At 40.2% G+C, this 16,647-nt stretch overlaps 1 protein-coding gene across 6 annotated transcripts in view; it reads right to left on the bottom strand.

Moving 5' to 3' along the window:
- The window catches only part of nek1 (NIMA-related kinase 1), a 169,979-nt gene that overhangs the window by 135,899 nt on the left and 17,433 nt on the right, over positions 1–16,647 (bottom strand). For all 6 annotated transcript variants that reach the window (XM_073047866.1, XM_073047871.1, XM_073047868.1 and 3 more), the window contains exons 6-8: positions 15,715–15,782; positions 9,604–9,690; positions 9,427–9,481 (exon numbers count right to left, since the gene is read on the bottom strand). In XM_073047866.1, the coding sequence (XP_072903967.1) occupies positions 9,427–9,481; positions 9,604–9,690; positions 15,715–15,782 (210 nt within the window). The remainder of the gene's footprint in view (positions 1–9,426; positions 9,482–9,603; positions 9,691–15,714; positions 15,783–16,647) is intronic.

The raw sequence follows: 16,647 nt of genomic DNA, 5'->3' as shown, positions 1-16,647 counted from the left end.
ACTGAAATTTATACACCTTTTTTAAGCTGTGCCTGTTTTTATTCCTAAATCTTTTTTTGACTCTTTGGGTTCAATTCTTTCTTCCTATATATGGAAGAATAAAAAACCTTGAATAAATAAAGCTCACCTTCAAAAAACCAAACAGAATGGAGGCTTTGCCTTACCCAGTTTTAGGTTACATTATTGGACAGTTAATATACGAAATATTTCGTTCTGGATATATTACATTAACCATGTGAATTGCCCTATATGGGTTTCTTTGGAAGTCAACTCTTATGAAATCTTTCATTATTTCTTTACTTGGATCCTCGCTTCCTTTATCTTTAAATAAACTAACTGACAATGTGGTGGTTACAGTTTAGAAAACATTTTGGTTTATTGAGATTCTCCCTCTTGAGCCCCATCTTTTCTAATTGTTTTTATAAACCATCTTCAATTGACCTGTCTTTTAAAGAATGGGATAGATTGGGTATCAGACGATTTCAGGATTTGTTTGCTGAAGGGAATCTCTCTTCTTTTGTGCAACTTTCAACGAAATTTAACCTTTCCAATACTCACTTTTTTTGATACTTACAGATTACAGATTTTTTAAGATCCCATCTACATACATTTCCTACAAGTCCAGATAAGAATATAATAGATACAATTTTTAATCTGAAACCCTTTGACAACGGTTCAATATCTTACATTTACCATAAGACAAAAGAGCAGAAGTCGGCCATTTGGCCCATCGAGTCTGCTCTGCCATTTTATCATGAGCTGATCCAATCTCCCATTTAGTCCCACTCCCCCACCTTCTCACCATAACCTTTGATGCCCTGGCTACTCAAATACCTATCAATCTCTGCCTTAAATACATCCAATGATTTGGCCTCCACTGCCGCCTGTGGCAACAAATTCCACAGATTCACCACCCTCTGGCTAAAAAAATTTCTTTGCATCTCTGTTCTGAATGGGCGCCCTTCAATCCTCAAGTCATGCCCTGTCATACTAGACTCCCCCACCATGGGAAACAACACTGCCTCATCCACTCTGTCCATGCCTTTTAACATTCGAAATGTTTCTATGAGGTCCCCCCACATTCTTCTAAACTTCAAGGAGTACAGTCCAAGAGCGGTCAAACGTTCTTCATATGTTAACCCTCTCATTCCCGGAATCATTCTAGTGAATCCTCTCTGAAACCTCTCCAACGTCAGCAGTTACTTTCTTAAATAAGGAGCCCAAAACTGCACACAGTATTCCAAATGAGGTCTTACCAGTGCCTTATAAAGCCTCAACATCACATCCCTGCTCCTATACTCTATTCCTCTAGAAATGAATGCCAACATTGCATTTGCCTTCTACACCACCGACTCAACCTGGAGGTTAACCTTAAGGGTATCCTGCACGAGGACTCCCAAGTCCCATTGCATCTCAGAACTTTGAATTCTCTCCCCATTTAAATAATAGTCTGCCCATTTATTTCTTCTACCAAAGTGCATGACCACACACTTTCCCACATTGTATTTTATTTGCCACTTCTTTGCCCATTCCCCCAATCTATCCAAGTCTCTCTGCAGACTCTCTGTTTCCTCAGCACTACTGGCCCCTCCACCTATCTTTGTATCATCAGCAAATTTAGCCACAAAGTTCCATAATCCAAATTGTTGATATACAACGTAAAAAGAAGTGGCCCCAACACGGACCCCTGCAGAACACAACTGGTAACCGGCAGCCAACCAGAATGGGATCCCTTTATTCCCACTCTCTGTTTACTGCCAATCAACCAACGCTCTATCCACGTATGGAACTTTCCCGTAATTCCATGGGCTCTTATCTTGTTCAGCAGCCTCATGTGCCCAACCTTGTCAAAGGCCTTCTGAAAATCCAAATACACAACATCCACTGCATCTCCCTTGTCTAGCCTACTTGTAATTTCCTCAAAACATTGCAACAGGCTTGTCAGACAGGATTTTCCTTTAAGGAAACCATGCTGAGTTCGGCCTATCTTGTCATATGCCTCCAGGTACTCCGTAACCTCATCCTTGACAATCGACTCCAACAACTTCTCAACCACCGATATCAAGCTAACAGGTCTATAATTTCCTTTTTGCTTCCTTGCCCCCTTTTTGAATAGACTTTTGAAAGATCATTGTTGATGCCTCTGCGATCTCCACTGCTACTTCCTTCACAACACGAAGGTGCATTCCATTTGGTCCGGGAGATTTATCTACCCTTAGACTATTCAGCTTCCTGAGTACTTTCTCTGTCGTAATGGTGACTGCGCACACTTCTCTTCCCTGACACCCTTGAATGTCCGGTATATTGCTGATGTCTTCCTCAGTGAAGACTGATGAAAAATACTCGTTCAGTTCCTCCACCATCTCCTTATCTCCCATTACAATTTCTCCAGCATCATTTTCTATCAGTCCTATATCTACTCTCACCTGTCTTTTACTCTTTATATACTTGAAAAAGCTTTTAGTATCCTCTTTGATATTACAGTTAGCCCTCCTTATCCGTGAATTCCGCATCCGCGAATTCAACCAACCGCGAGTCGCGAAAACCTGCAAGTGCTCTTCCAGCAATTGTTGTTTGAGCATGTACAGACTTTTTTCTTGTCATTATTCCCTAAACAATGTAGTATAACAACTATTTCACATAGCATTTACATTGTATTTGGTATCTCTAATCTAGAGATGATCTAAAGTGTACGAGAGGATGTGCGTGAGTTATCATGGATCAGGATTAAAAAAAAGTAAGTTCTCTTACTAAGTAAGTCGGAACAGGTACATTCGGTATTATTTAGCGTCAGTTAGTCAAATGTTTGTCTTCGTATATAGTATATATTTTACCTTTCCATGCATATAAAACACTTAAGAACGTATGTTTCAGCGCCGGGCGCAGGAAGTTCCCGAGTTTGATCTAGTGACAGATCGCTATGGAGTGCACTCTCCACTGTGCCGGGTTGATGTGGATGATCAAAAACCCAAAACCCAATAATTAAACCACTGCATTGCTTCGTAATAATTGTAGCTTTCATCGGGGCACAGCCTTTCTCACTTTATCCTTTAAAATTGTTCCGATCGTTGACTGACGTGGCCTAATGCTTTTCCAATGACCGATGGCGTTTCACCTCTTTCCGATCGCTTTATTATTTTCACTTTATTTTCAATCGTTATTGTGATTATTTTCGTGAACAGAAACACTGCGGATTCAGAGCTCCGCCACCAGGTCCTAATGTCCACCGCACTGAGACAGGTTAAATGAGGTCTTGGGTTCTGCTGGGTCCTAAGGTCCACCGCATTAAGACAGGTTGAAGAAGGGACTTGAGCATCCGTGAATTTTGGTATCCGCCGGGGTCACGGAACCAATCCCTCACGGATAAGGAGGGCCGACTGTATTTGCTAGCTTCCTGTCATAGTTCATCTTTTCCCTCTTAATGACCTTCTTAGTTTCCTTTTGTAAGCTTTTAAAAACTTCCCAATCCTGTCTTCCCACTAATTTCCGCTTCCTTGTGTGCCCCCTCCTTTGCTTTTACTTTGGCTTTGACTTCTCTTGTCAGCCACGGTTGCATCCTTTTACCATTCAAAAATTTCTTCTTCTTTGGAATACATCTGTCTTGCACCTTCCTCACTTCTCGCATAAACTCCAGCCACTGCTGTTCTGACGTCCTTCCCGCCAGTGTCCCTTTCCAGTCAACCTTGGCCAGTTCCTCTCTCATGCCACTGTAATTTCCTTTACTCCGCTGAAATACTGACACATCGAATTTTGGCTTCTCTTTCTCAAATTTCACAGTGAACTCAATCATGTTATGACCACTGTCTCCTAAGGGTTCCTTCACCTCAATCTCTCTAATCACTGCTGGTTCATTACACAATACCCAATCCAGTACAGCCGATCCCCTAGTGGGCCCAACAACAAGCTGTTCTAAAAAGCCATCTAGTAGACATTCTACAAATTCTCTCTCTTGAGATGCAGTACTGACCTGATTTTTCCAATCTACTCACATGTTAAAATCCCCCACAATTATCATAACACTGCCCTTCTGGCAAGCCTTTTCAATTTCCTGTTGTAATTTGTAGTCCACATCAAATTTTACGGTCTGCTGTTGGGACTGAAAAAGGCCTCTTTAGATCAAATTAAAGGAGACTGGGAAAAGGATTTACAGATTTTCATATCTGAAGAGAGCTGGAAGATTATTTTAAAATTGATTAACTCTTCATCATTATGTGCTCGTCATTCTTTATTACAATTCAAAGTGGTACATAGAGCTCATGTCTAAAGACAAGCTCTCTCGTTTCTACACAGGTATTTCCCCCTACTGTAATAGATGTACCAATGGAGTGGCCACACTAATTCATATGTTTTGGACATGTCCAAGCCTTGAAAAATTTTGGAAAGATGTATTTTAAACTTTTTCCGCACCTTTCAATGTTAGTTTTAAGCCCAATCCCTTGAGTGCCATGTTTGGTATTGTTGAGGATAGTATTACAAAACTGAAGCTATCTAATTTGCGGGTTTTGGCCTTTCTGTCTCTTATGGCCAGGAGGGCGATCTTGCTCAAGTGGAAGGAGGCTGCCCCACCCACTCATGTTCAATGGCTATCTGAAGTTATGCTGTGCCTTGATCTGGAGAAGATTCGTTGTTCGATTTCTGATTCTAAACATGATTTTCTAATGTTATGGGGACCCTTTCTGAGTTATTTTCATAATCTTTGAACTGTTATTAAAGTATGGTTCTCAGCCATCATTATTATAATATTATATGGTAAGGTTTTTTTCCTCCTTTTTTTCCACCAACCAGCTAATTTTGGTAGTGGGGGTAGATTTCTTTTTAAATAAAATACCATTATTCTATTTTATTTCATTTCATAATTCAATCTTTTTTCTACATGAATGAATTATCTTGTCTTATCCTCTCTGCAATTTCAATCTAACTTGCTTTTTCTCTTTTCCCCGATCTTTGAACTAAGTTGCCAGATTAAATTAATGAATTTTTCAGCCTGAAGCATTAACTCTGCTCCTATCTACAGATGTCTGAACAACAGTTTTTAAGCATTTTTTCTTCAATGCATACCCAGGTTACAAAAGAAAAATTCACTCCATTTATGTTTTTTAAAATTTTTCAAGTTACAGTTCAAGATATTTTGTTCAACACCAAGTCACAGAACACTTTTAGTTCTTTTTGCCCAGGATGTACGAGTTATTTTTTTTAACTTCATACGAATCCCATTTTCATTCTCCATATTGTCCCATCAACATTTTCCTGATTCTACCACTCACCTTTAAATGCTCAGGGAAATTTAGTTTGCCCAATTAATTAACAACCTGCAGTCCTTTTGCATTCTAAATTAAGGAGAAAATGCCAGAGTTATAAGCAGTCGAATGAAAAAAAAAGGACATAGTCCTTTCAGACAGCACTGGAAATTTGGACTGATCCTGGGTCACAAAGCTGAAATGCAATTACTCAACCAGCTACCCTATTGTACCCCCCAAATCTAATCACATGACTTAGTCCATTAAAGGAGCTGTAATGGACAGGATCAGAATAACACTTTCTACTTGCAATACATTTATGATCTTAAGATGAACTGCTTGATTAATTATTTCATACTTGGAATTGCAAAGCCAATTACAGAATACCAAAGGCATTAACAATTGATGAGAGTGACAATTTCATCTTTTCAGGTATGCATTTATAAGCCTTAATGACCGGCTAGACAATGTATCCTCATCCATTTACAAATTATGAATTCATTCATCATCACAATCTTTACGCAAACTATTGTAGATTCCTCATTTTCAATGCCATCTTTAAATCACTATTCCATTCAAACAAGTATCTGGGAGTACAGTTAGACGAGAAGCTAGACTGGACTGCCAACACAGATGCCTTGTGCAGGAAGGCACAGAGTCGACTGTACTTCCTTAGAAGGTTGGCGTCATTCAATGTTTGTAGTGAGATGCTAAAGATGTTCTATAGGTCAGTTGTGGAGAGCGCCCTCTTCTTTGTGGTGGCGTGTTGGGGAGGCAGCATTAAGAAGAGGGACGCCTCACGTCTTAATAAGCTGGTAAGGAAGGCGGGCTCTGTCGTGGGCAAAGTACTGGAGAGTATAACATCGGTAGCAGAGCAAAGGGCGCTGAGTAGGCTACGGTCAATTATGGAAAACCCTGAACATCCTCTACATAGCACCATCCAGAGACAGAGAAGCAGTTTCAGCGACAGGTTGCTATCGATGCAATGCTCCTCAGACAGGATGAAGAGATCAATACTCCCCAATGCCATTCTGCTTTACAATTCAACCGCCAGGAGTAAGATATGTTAAAGTGCAGGGGTTAGGACTCAATGTATTTAAGTAAACTACTTAAGAACTTTTTAAAAGCTATTATTAATGCTTTTTGAGAGGGTGATTTTAGATGCATATCATATTTTTACTGAGTTAAGTATTGTATGTAATTAGTTTTGCTACAATAAGTGTATGGGACATTGGAAAAAATGTTGAATTTCCCCATGGGGATGAATAAAGTATCTATCTATCTAACACTTCAATATGTGCAGAAGATAATTTTCTATTTCAGAATCAGGTTTAACGTCACCGGCATATGTTGTGAAATTTGTTGTCTTTTCAGCAGCAATACAATGCAGTACATAACAATAGAGAAAAATCTGAATTACAGGAAATACACAAAATACATATATTAAAGAGTTAAATTAACTAATTCGTGCAAAAATAAAAGTGGTGAGGTAGTGTTCATGGGTTCAATGTTGATTCAGAAATTGGATAGCAGATAGGTCGAAGCTGTTCCTGAATCATTGACTGTGGTATAAATGACCTGGATGTAGAGGCAGAAGGATGGATGAGTAAGTTTGCAGATGACACAAAGATTGGAGGAGTTGTGATGGAGCTGTAGGTTGTCAAAGGTTACAAGAGGATATAGACAGGATGCAGAGTTGGGCAGAAAAGTGGCAGATGGAGTTCAATCCAGATAAGTGTGAGGTGATGCATTTTGGAAGGACAAACCAGAAGGCTAAGTACAGGGTTAATGGTTGGTTACTTAAGAGTATGGATGAATAGAGGGACCTTGGGGTTCAAATCCATACATCCCTCAAGGTCGCTGTACAGGTTAATAGGATAGTTAAGAAGGCCTATGGGATGCTAGGCTTCACTAATAGGGGGATTGAGTGCAAGAGTAGAGAGGTCATGTTGCAACTCTATAAATCTCTGGTGAGACCACACTTAAAGAGTATTGTGTTCAATTCTGGTCACCTCATTATAGGAAGGATGTGGAAGCTATGGAGAGGGTGCAGAGGAAATTTACCATGATGCTGTCTGGATTGGAAAACAAGTCCTATGAGGCAAGGTTAGCAGAGCTGGGACATTTCTCTTTGGAGCATAGAAGGACGAGAAGGGACTTGATAGAGGTCTTCAAGATTATGAGAGACATAGATAGGGTGGATAGCCAGTATCTGTTTCCCAGGGCACGAATAGCAAACACCAGAGGGCATATGTACACAGATAAGGGAGGGAAGTTTAGGGGAGACATCAGGGGTAAGTTGTTTTTTTTTTCCCCACAGAGGGTTGTGAGTGCCTGGAATGACTTGCCAGGGATGGTGGTGGAGGCTAAAACATTAGGGGTATTTAAGAGCCTCTTGGACAGGCACATGGATGAAATGGTTATGGGGTAGTATGGGTTTAGTACTTTTTTAAGGAATATATGGGCCAGCACACAACATTGAGGGCCGAAGGGCCTGTACTGTGCTGTAGTATTCTAGTGTCTAGCTTCAGCTCCTGTACCTCCTTTCCAATGGTAGCAATGAGAAGAGGGCATGTGCTGGATGGTGGGGGTCCTTAAAGATGGATATTGCCTTTTTGAGGCATCGCTCCTTGAAGATGACCTGGATACTGAGGCTAGTGCCCATCATGGAGCTGATTAAGTTCTCAACTCTCTACAGCTTATTTCAATACTGTACAGTTGCCCTCCCCTCCCACCCCCATACTAGACAGGAATGTTCCCCACAGTACGTCTGTAGAAATTTGTGAGTGTTTTTTGTGACATAGCAAATCTCCTCAAACTCCTCATGAAATAGAGCTGCTGCCGTGCATTCTTTGTAAATGCATCTATATGTTAGACCCAAGATAGATCCTCAGAGATGATGACACCCAGGATTTTGAAACTGCTCACCCATTCCACTTCTAATCCCCTGATGAAGACATGTGTGTGTTTCCTTGTTTTAACCTTTCTGAAGTCCACAATCAATTCTTCGGTCTTACCAATGTTGAGTGCAAGGTTATTGCTGTGACACCACTCAAACTAACTGATACATCTTGGCCTGTACGCCCTCATATCACCATCTGAATTTCTGCCAACAATAGTTGTGTCAACAGCATTTGAGCTGTGCCTAGCCACATAGTCATGGGTGCAGAGAGAGTAGAGCAATGGGCTAAGCAGACATTCCCGAGGTCTGCCAGTGTTGACTATCAACAAGGTGGAGATATTACTCAGGTTGTAGTCTTTCAGTTTGTAAGTCGAGGATCCAGTTACAGAGAGGGGGACAGAGGCCCAGGTTCTGGACCTTTTCAATCAGAACTGTAGGAATAATTGTGTTAAAGACTTAGCTGTAGTCAATAAACAGAACATTTTTATTCAACCAAAATTTTGTTTAACTGAAGCATTAGATTTGCCTCACTTCACATCAAAGAACCTACAGCTTTAGCTAAGCAACCTTCATTGATATGTTCATATCTCGTCATCTAAATCATCTTGCTGAATTCCAATTGTGTAGCTATTATTTTGTTGATTATTCTAACCAGTTCACCTGGATTAAGTTTCTAATTATCTCTTGAATATGCTTTTCCCCCAGTTGATACTCTTTCTTCACCTGTTTGCTTATTTTATTTTATTGCTAAAGATTCCACTTCCAAAACATTTAAGCTGGTAGCATAGTGGTCAACGTAACACTCGACAGTGCCAGTGCACCAGGTTCAATTCCTGCCACTGTCTGTAAGGAGTTTGTATGTTCTCTGTATAGCCACATGGGTTTCCTCTGAGTGTTCCAGTTTCCTCCCACATTCCAAAGACGTACAGATTAGTATGTTTGGTCAGATATTTTGACAAGGTTATCTTACAAGGATGGATTTCAAATTCTTTCTTATGAAATACATCAGAAACAAACCTTGCTCGTCAGATTCACAACAGTTTGCCTCTGCTTTAGCACTGAGAATCGATCTTTTTAATCTGCCTATTTAAACCTCAAGTCAGCCCCGTGACCTCTCTGGCAGCTTGATTACAAACAGGTTGAAACTGTTGACCTGCAATCATTAATATCAAAGTTGCAAAACAACCAAATGATTTCACAGAGAATGCTATCACCTTCAGCCAGGACCAAATTTAAATTTCAATGCCATGGATTGACAGATTTAAAAATGAAAGGAAAAGTACTTACAGCATGTTTGAGGGTACACATCTCATATAGGACGCAGCCCAATGCCCAAATATCACTAGACACATGAATTAAGGTATCAATCAATAATTATTCATCTCCAGTAAAACAAATGCAAAGAATGATATTGATATTCAATGATATTATCATGCTACAAAAAGTCAAAATAATCAAATGTACCTTTTGTTGTTGTATGGCTTATTTTCACATATTTCTGGGGACAAGTAGTATGGTGTGCCAATGCAAGTGCGTGCCAGCTCCACGGTGCTGTAAGGAAATCAACAATATTAATATTGTTGTAAATGTAACATCATTTCCCTTTGCCATTTTATAAGTGGCAGTAATCTATTTAAAAATGAACATTAATATTTCCTAATTGTAGCAATTTGAGGGAATGCAATTACTGTGCATAATACAAATCATTCTCAATCGAATCCTACAAGTCTGAGCTATGAGTAAATAGCGCAAATGAATTTGAAATACAGACACTTCTCCAAAATTTTGCTAGCTTTTGGCATATACTTTGGAGTCACATTGCCCCAAGATACAAGATGGGAAATCAGGGATACTTCCAGTGTCCCTGACGACTATGTGTGCAGGAAGTGTGTCCAACTGCAGCTTCTGGCAGACCGCACTGAGCGTCTGGAGCTGTGATTGGATTCATACTGGAGCATCCGCGATGCTGAGAAAGTTGTGAATAGCACATTCTGTGAGTTGGCCACACCGCAGGTAAAGGCTACACAGGCAGAAAGGGAAGGGGTGGCCACTAGACAGCGTAGCAGTAGGCAGGTAGTGCAGGAATCCCCTGAGGTCATCTCCCTCCTAAACAGATATACTGTTTGGGATACTGTTGGGGGAGATGTCTCATCAGGGGAAGGCAGCAGCAGCCGAGTTCATTGCACCATGGGTGGCTCTGCGGCACAGGAGGGAAGGAAAAGGAGTGGGAGAGCTATAGTGATAGGGGATTCAATTGTAAGGGGAATAGATGGGCATTTCTGCGGCTGCAAACAAGACTCCAGGATGGTATGTTGCCTCCCTGGTGCAAGGGTGAAGGATGTCTCTGAGCAGCTGCAGGACATTCTGGAATGGGAGTGTGAACAGCCAGTGGTCGTGGTGCACATAGGTACCAACGATATAGGTAAAAAAACAGGATGAGGTCCTACAAGGTGAATTTAGGGAGTTAGGAGATAAACTAAAAAGTAGGACCACAAAGGTAATAATCTCTGGATTACTACCAGTGCCACGTGCTAGTCAGAGTAGAAATGGGAGGATATTTCAGATGAATACGTGGCTTGAAAAATGGTGCAAGGGGGAGGGATTCAAATTTCTGGGGCATTGGAACCAGTTCTGGGGGAAGTGGGACCGGTATAAACAGGACGGTCTGCACCTGGGCTGGACTGGAACCAATGTCCTAGGGGGAGCATTTGCTACTGCTGTTCAGGAGGCTTTAAACTAATATGGCAGGGGGATGGGAACAAGTGCAGAAAGACAGAGGGGTGTAAAATGAGGGTAGAAGCAAAAAGTAGTAAGGTGAAACGTAAAAGTGGCAGGCAGGCAAATCCAGGGCAAAAAGCAAAAAGAGTCACTTTTCAACATAATTGTATAAGGGCTAAGAGTGTTGTAAAAATAAGCCTGAAGGCTTTGTGTGTCAATGCGAGGAGCATTCGTAACAAGGTGGATGAAATGAATGTGCAGATAGTTATTAATGAATATGATATAGTTGGGATCACAGAGACATGGCTCCAGGGTCACCAAGGATGGGAGCTCAACATCCAGGAATATTCAATATTCAGGAGGGATAGACAGGAGAGAAAAGGAGGTGGGGTAGCATTGCTGGTTAGAGAGGAGATTAACGCAATAGAAAGGAAGGACATTTCCTGGAGGATGTGAAATCGATATGGGTAGAGCTGCATAACACTAAGGGGCAGAAAACACTGGTGGGAGTTGTGTACAGGCCACCTAACAGTAGTAGTGAGGTTGGGGATGGCATTAAACAGGAAATTAGAAATGCGTGCAATAAAGGAACAGTAGTTATAATGGGTGGCTTCAATCTACATATAGATTGGGTGAACCAAATTGATAAGGGTGCTGAGGAAGAGGATTTCTTGGAATGTATGCGAGATGGTTTTCTGAACCAACATGTCGAGGAATCAACTAAAGAGCAGGCCATTCTAGATTGGGTATTGAGCAATAAGGAAGGGTTAGTTAGCAATCTTGTCGTGTGAGGCCCCTTGGGTAAGAGTGAACATAATATGGTGGAATTCTTCATTAAGATGGAGAGTGACATAGTTAATTCAGAAACAAAGGTTCTCAACTTAAAGAAGGGTAATTTTGAAGGTATGAGACATGAATTAGCTAAGATAGACTGGCAAATAATACATAAAGGGCTGATGGTGGATATGCAATGGCAAACATTTAAAGATCGCATGGATGAACTACAACAATTGTTCATCCCAGTTTGGCAAAAGAATAAACCAGGGAAGGTAGTGCACCCGTGGCTGACAAGGGAAATTAGGGATAGTATCAAGTCCAAAGAAGAAACATATAAATTAGCAAAAAAAAACAGCACACCTGAGGACTGGGAGAAATTCAGAGACCAGCAGAGGAGGACAAAGGGCTTAATTAGGAAAGAGAAAAAAGATTATGAGAGAAAGCTGGCAGGGAACATAAAAACTGACTTTAAAAGCTTTTATAGATATGTGAAAAGAAAAAGATTGGTCAAGACAAATGTAGGTCCCTTACAGTCAGAAACAGGTGAATTGATCATAGGGAACAAGGACATGGCAGACCAATTGAATAACTACTTTGGTTCTGTCTTCAATAAGGAGGACATAAATAATCTTCCGGAAATAGTAGGGGACCGAGAGTCTAGTGAGATGGAGGAACTGAGGGAAATACATGTTAGTAGGGAAGTGGTGTTAGGTAAATTGAAGGGATTAAAGGCAGATAAATCCCCAGGGCCAGATGGTCTGCATCCCAGAGTGCTTAAGGAAGTAGCTCAAGAAATACTGGATGCATTAGTCATAATTTTTCAAAACTTCTTAGATTCTGGATTAGTTCCTGAGGATTGGAGGGTGGCTAATATAACCCCACTTTTTAAAAAAAGGAGGGAGAGAAAAACCTGGGAATTATAGACCGGTTAGTCTGACATCGGTGGTGGGGAAAATGCTAGAGTCGGTTATCAAAGATGTGATAACAGCACATCTGGAAAGAGGTGAAATCATCGGACAAAGTCAGTCTGGATTTGTAAAAGGAAAATCATGTCTGATGAATCTTATAGAATGTTTTGAAGATGTAACTAGTAGAGTGGATAGGGGAGAGCCAGTGGATGTGGTATATTTAGATTTTCAAAAGGCTTTTGACAAGGTTCTACACAGAAGATTAGTGTGCAAACTTAAAGCACATGGTATTGGGGGTATGGTATAGATGTGGATAGAGAATTGGTTGGCAGACAGAAAGCAAAGAGTGGGAGTAAACGGGACCTTTTCAGAATGGCAGGCAGTGACTACTGGGGTACCGCAAGGCTCAGTGCTGGGACCCCAGTTGTTTACAATATATATTAATGATTTATATATAAATTATATATATTAATGATTTAGACGAGGGAATTAAATGCAGCATCTCCAAGTTTGCGAATGACACGAAGCTGGGCGGCGGTATTAGCTGTGAGGAGGATGCTAAGAGGATGCAGGGTGACTTGGATAGGTTAGGTGAGTGGGCAAATTCATGGCAGATGCAATTTAATGTGGATAAATGTGAGGTTATCCGCTTTGGTTGCGAGAACAGGAAAACATATTATTATCTGAACTGTGGCCAATTCAGAAAAGGGGAGGTGCAATGAGACCTGGGTGTCATTGTACACCAGTCATTGAAAGTGGGCATGCAGGTACAGCAGGCAGTGAAAAAGGCAAATGGTATGTTGGCATTCATAGCAAAAGGATTTGAGTACAGGAGCAGGGAGGTTCTACTGCAGTTGTACAAGGCCTTGGTGAGACTGCACCTGGAGTATTGTGCGCAGTTTTGGTCCCCTAATCTGAGGAAAGACATTCTTGCCATAGAGGGAGTACAAAGAAGGTTCACCAGATTGATTCCTGGGATGGCAGGACTTTCATATGAAGAAAGACTGGATCAACTAGGCTTATACTCACTGGAATTTAGAAGACTGAGGGGGGATCTTATTGAAACGTATAAAATTCTAAAGAGATTGGACAGGCGAGATGCAGGAAGATTGTTTCCGATGTTGGGGAAGTCCAGAACGAGGGGTCACAGTTTAAGGATAAAGGGGAAGCCTTTTAGGACCGAGATGAAGAAAAACTTCACACAGAGAGTGGTGAATCTGTGGAATTCTCTGCCACAGGAAACAGTTGAGCCTGGTTCATTGGCTATATTTAAGAGGAAGTTAGATATGGCCCTTGTGGCTAAAGGGATCAGGGGGTATGGAGAGAAAGCAGGTACAGGGTTCTGAGTTGGATGATCAGCCATGATCATACTGAATGGCGGTGCAGGCTCAAAGGGCCAAATGGCCTACTCCTGTACCTATTTTCTATGTTTCTATGGAAACATGCTCTTTGGTCCATTATTGACAAGCTGGTGATCAATTACCAGTGTATACTAATCCTACTTCACAATGCTCAGCCCAAATCCTTCCATGCCTGAACAGTTCAAGTGCTCATCTAAAATGAATAATGCTGTCAGAGTACCTGCCCCCACCAACCCCTCAGACAGCAAGATCTAAATTTTGATCACATTGAATTAGGGGAAAATAACACCTCCAAATCTCCTAACACTTAAACTATTACCTGTAGTTTTATACATATCTGCTATTGGAGAAAATCTTTGCACCATCTGCAGTATTCTTAAACTTGAATACACCAATCAGCAATTCACTCCCCCAACCTGACACCCCAGCCTCCTCTGGCCCTAAGAAAACAAATGCACACTTCTCCAGCCTCTCTTCATAACTGAAATGTTCCATCCCAGGAGCAACATCCTTGTGAATTTCCTCTGCAGCCTCACCAGTGCAGAAACATCCACCCTGTGGTAAGGTAATCGGAACAACAGTTGGTAGGTACCCCAATCATAGAATAAGCAATGTTCTATATAATTGTACGATAATCTCTATTCTACATCCTGTCTAGTGACAGTTGCTACCTTCAAGAATCATTCCCTGCTTGTAAAATCAAGATTATTTCAGATCAAATTTGCTAACTTGTTTTCATAATAGTTTTTACATTTTAGACCAGTTCCCATTTATGACCTTGTCAAAGGATTTACTGAAATCCCTGTCTACAACAACCAGTTTTAAGTACCTGAAAAAAACTGAATCAAATTTGTCAGAGCATCTGTCCTTATACTTTCTGACTATCCTGATCAATGCCTGCCTCTCTAACTAGATTAATCTTTGCATTCAGAATTTCTTTTCCATTGGGTATATTTAAGGCAGAGGTTGATAGGTTCTTGATTAGGCAGGGCAGGAATGGTTATGGAGAGAAGACAAGAGATTGGGGCTGAGAAGGAAATGGATCAGCCATGATGAAATGCAGAGCAGAATCCATGAACCAAATTCTGCTCCTATATCTTAAGGTCTTATTTACGCTCCTCCAATCAACAGGCACCTCTGTGGCCAAAGATTAGAACATTATTTTAAAATCAAAACCACAGCAATCTTTCCCTCTGCTACACTAAGCAGACCCCGATCTATCTGCCTGCAAGCACACAAAGACATCTATAACATCCTCTTTTTCAAAGATAATCTAAAATTCCACTGTTATCCTCCCCATATTCTCCAATTACAACATTCTTTTGTATGATATTCTCTCCTAGGAACTCTGGCATTGATGGTCATGCCTTAAATATAACTCTACTACAACACATTTTTCCAAAATTACCGCTCTTCTCTCTCCACTAAGCCTTTGAACAGGTTTAAGGCCACATGTCCTGAAGCTGCCTCAAGTTCAGTGCTGAATGTCACTAAAGAACATTCCTTTGAAGCTCCTCAGCACGCTAACTATATTGAAAATAGACAACATAATGCAGGCTATTGCTAATTCACTTTTATGTAACCACATTAAAATGATGCTGAAACATTATGCACTTTTTGAAAGACTTCCATTGTTGATTAAAATATGTAAGCAAAAGGAATATATTTCAAGTAATTCTTGAAGTTCAACAAATAAATGACTTTTTATTTTGAGTAAGGATGAAGGCAGTTCAATACTCTTGCAAATGGTACATGAACAAAAGAGGGAATAGTTGTAAATCAAGCTTCCTTTCAAACAGTTTAAACTTTACCTGTTGAGTACTCTAGCTATTCCAAAATCTCCCAGCTGAACCGTCCCATTTTTGGTTAGAAAGATATTCTGGGACAGAAGGAATAAGTGTGAGACTTATTATGCAAAAAATACAGCATTTTAGTTTACAGTTTTAAGCAAACACTTTTGGATTCAGAACATGTACAAAATTTGTTATACTATGAAAACAATGTGATGCAGCTTACAAGGAATTTGATTCTGAGTCCAGTGATTAAAATACTTTCTCCTCCCAACACAAGAAATGATATTCTCTATCCTACTTTGAAACTGCAATTAAGTTTCCAGCTATTTTAGAGATGTGGAGAGTCTTTATAAACTCCATAGCCTTGTGGACTGAATAACCTGCTATTCTGAAGAACCTACCCAATCTTCATGCTTGAAATCAAAATGGACCAGAAATCTGTTTAGATCTGCAACAGGTAGTTTACTTGTACTAACAGGTTACTATCCAAGCAATAATGCTAAAAAGTACTTCCATTAATTTTGGTAGAGAAACTGACAGGACAAGACACATTTACCCAAAACCAATAGCCTTATATTAAAAAATATAAAGTATAAATATTTATAAAAATAAGAAACTTCACTGACATTTGAAAAAACAAATTTATTTTTAAATACAAGTAATTTTTGCATTAACTAAAATTTAATTTGTTCTGACTACTGCACAACTGCCCTAAAAGGTGGGGAAATAAATATGTATAACTTTAGTCTTTTATACTGAACACTAAATTAAAAATTCAAATACAGCTCCATTCCTTGAACTTACACTAACAGAAGTTATCCATACTTTTTTTTCCCCCTTACAGCAGTAGATCTCGAATGTGGAATGACAAGATCTTTATCTCCACACTCATATCACAGGATAGTCATAAAACACAAGAGATTTTGCAGATACTGAAAATCCAGAGCAACA

This window comes from Hemitrygon akajei, chromosome 6, assembly GCF_048418815.1.
Source record: "Hemitrygon akajei chromosome 6, sHemAka1.3, whole genome shotgun sequence".
Classification (NCBI taxonomy): domain Eukaryota; kingdom Metazoa; phylum Chordata; class Chondrichthyes; order Myliobatiformes; family Dasyatidae; genus Hemitrygon; species Hemitrygon akajei.
The sequence above is the reverse complement of the archived record's forward strand: the minus strand, read 5'-3'. Positions and strand labels throughout refer to the sequence as shown.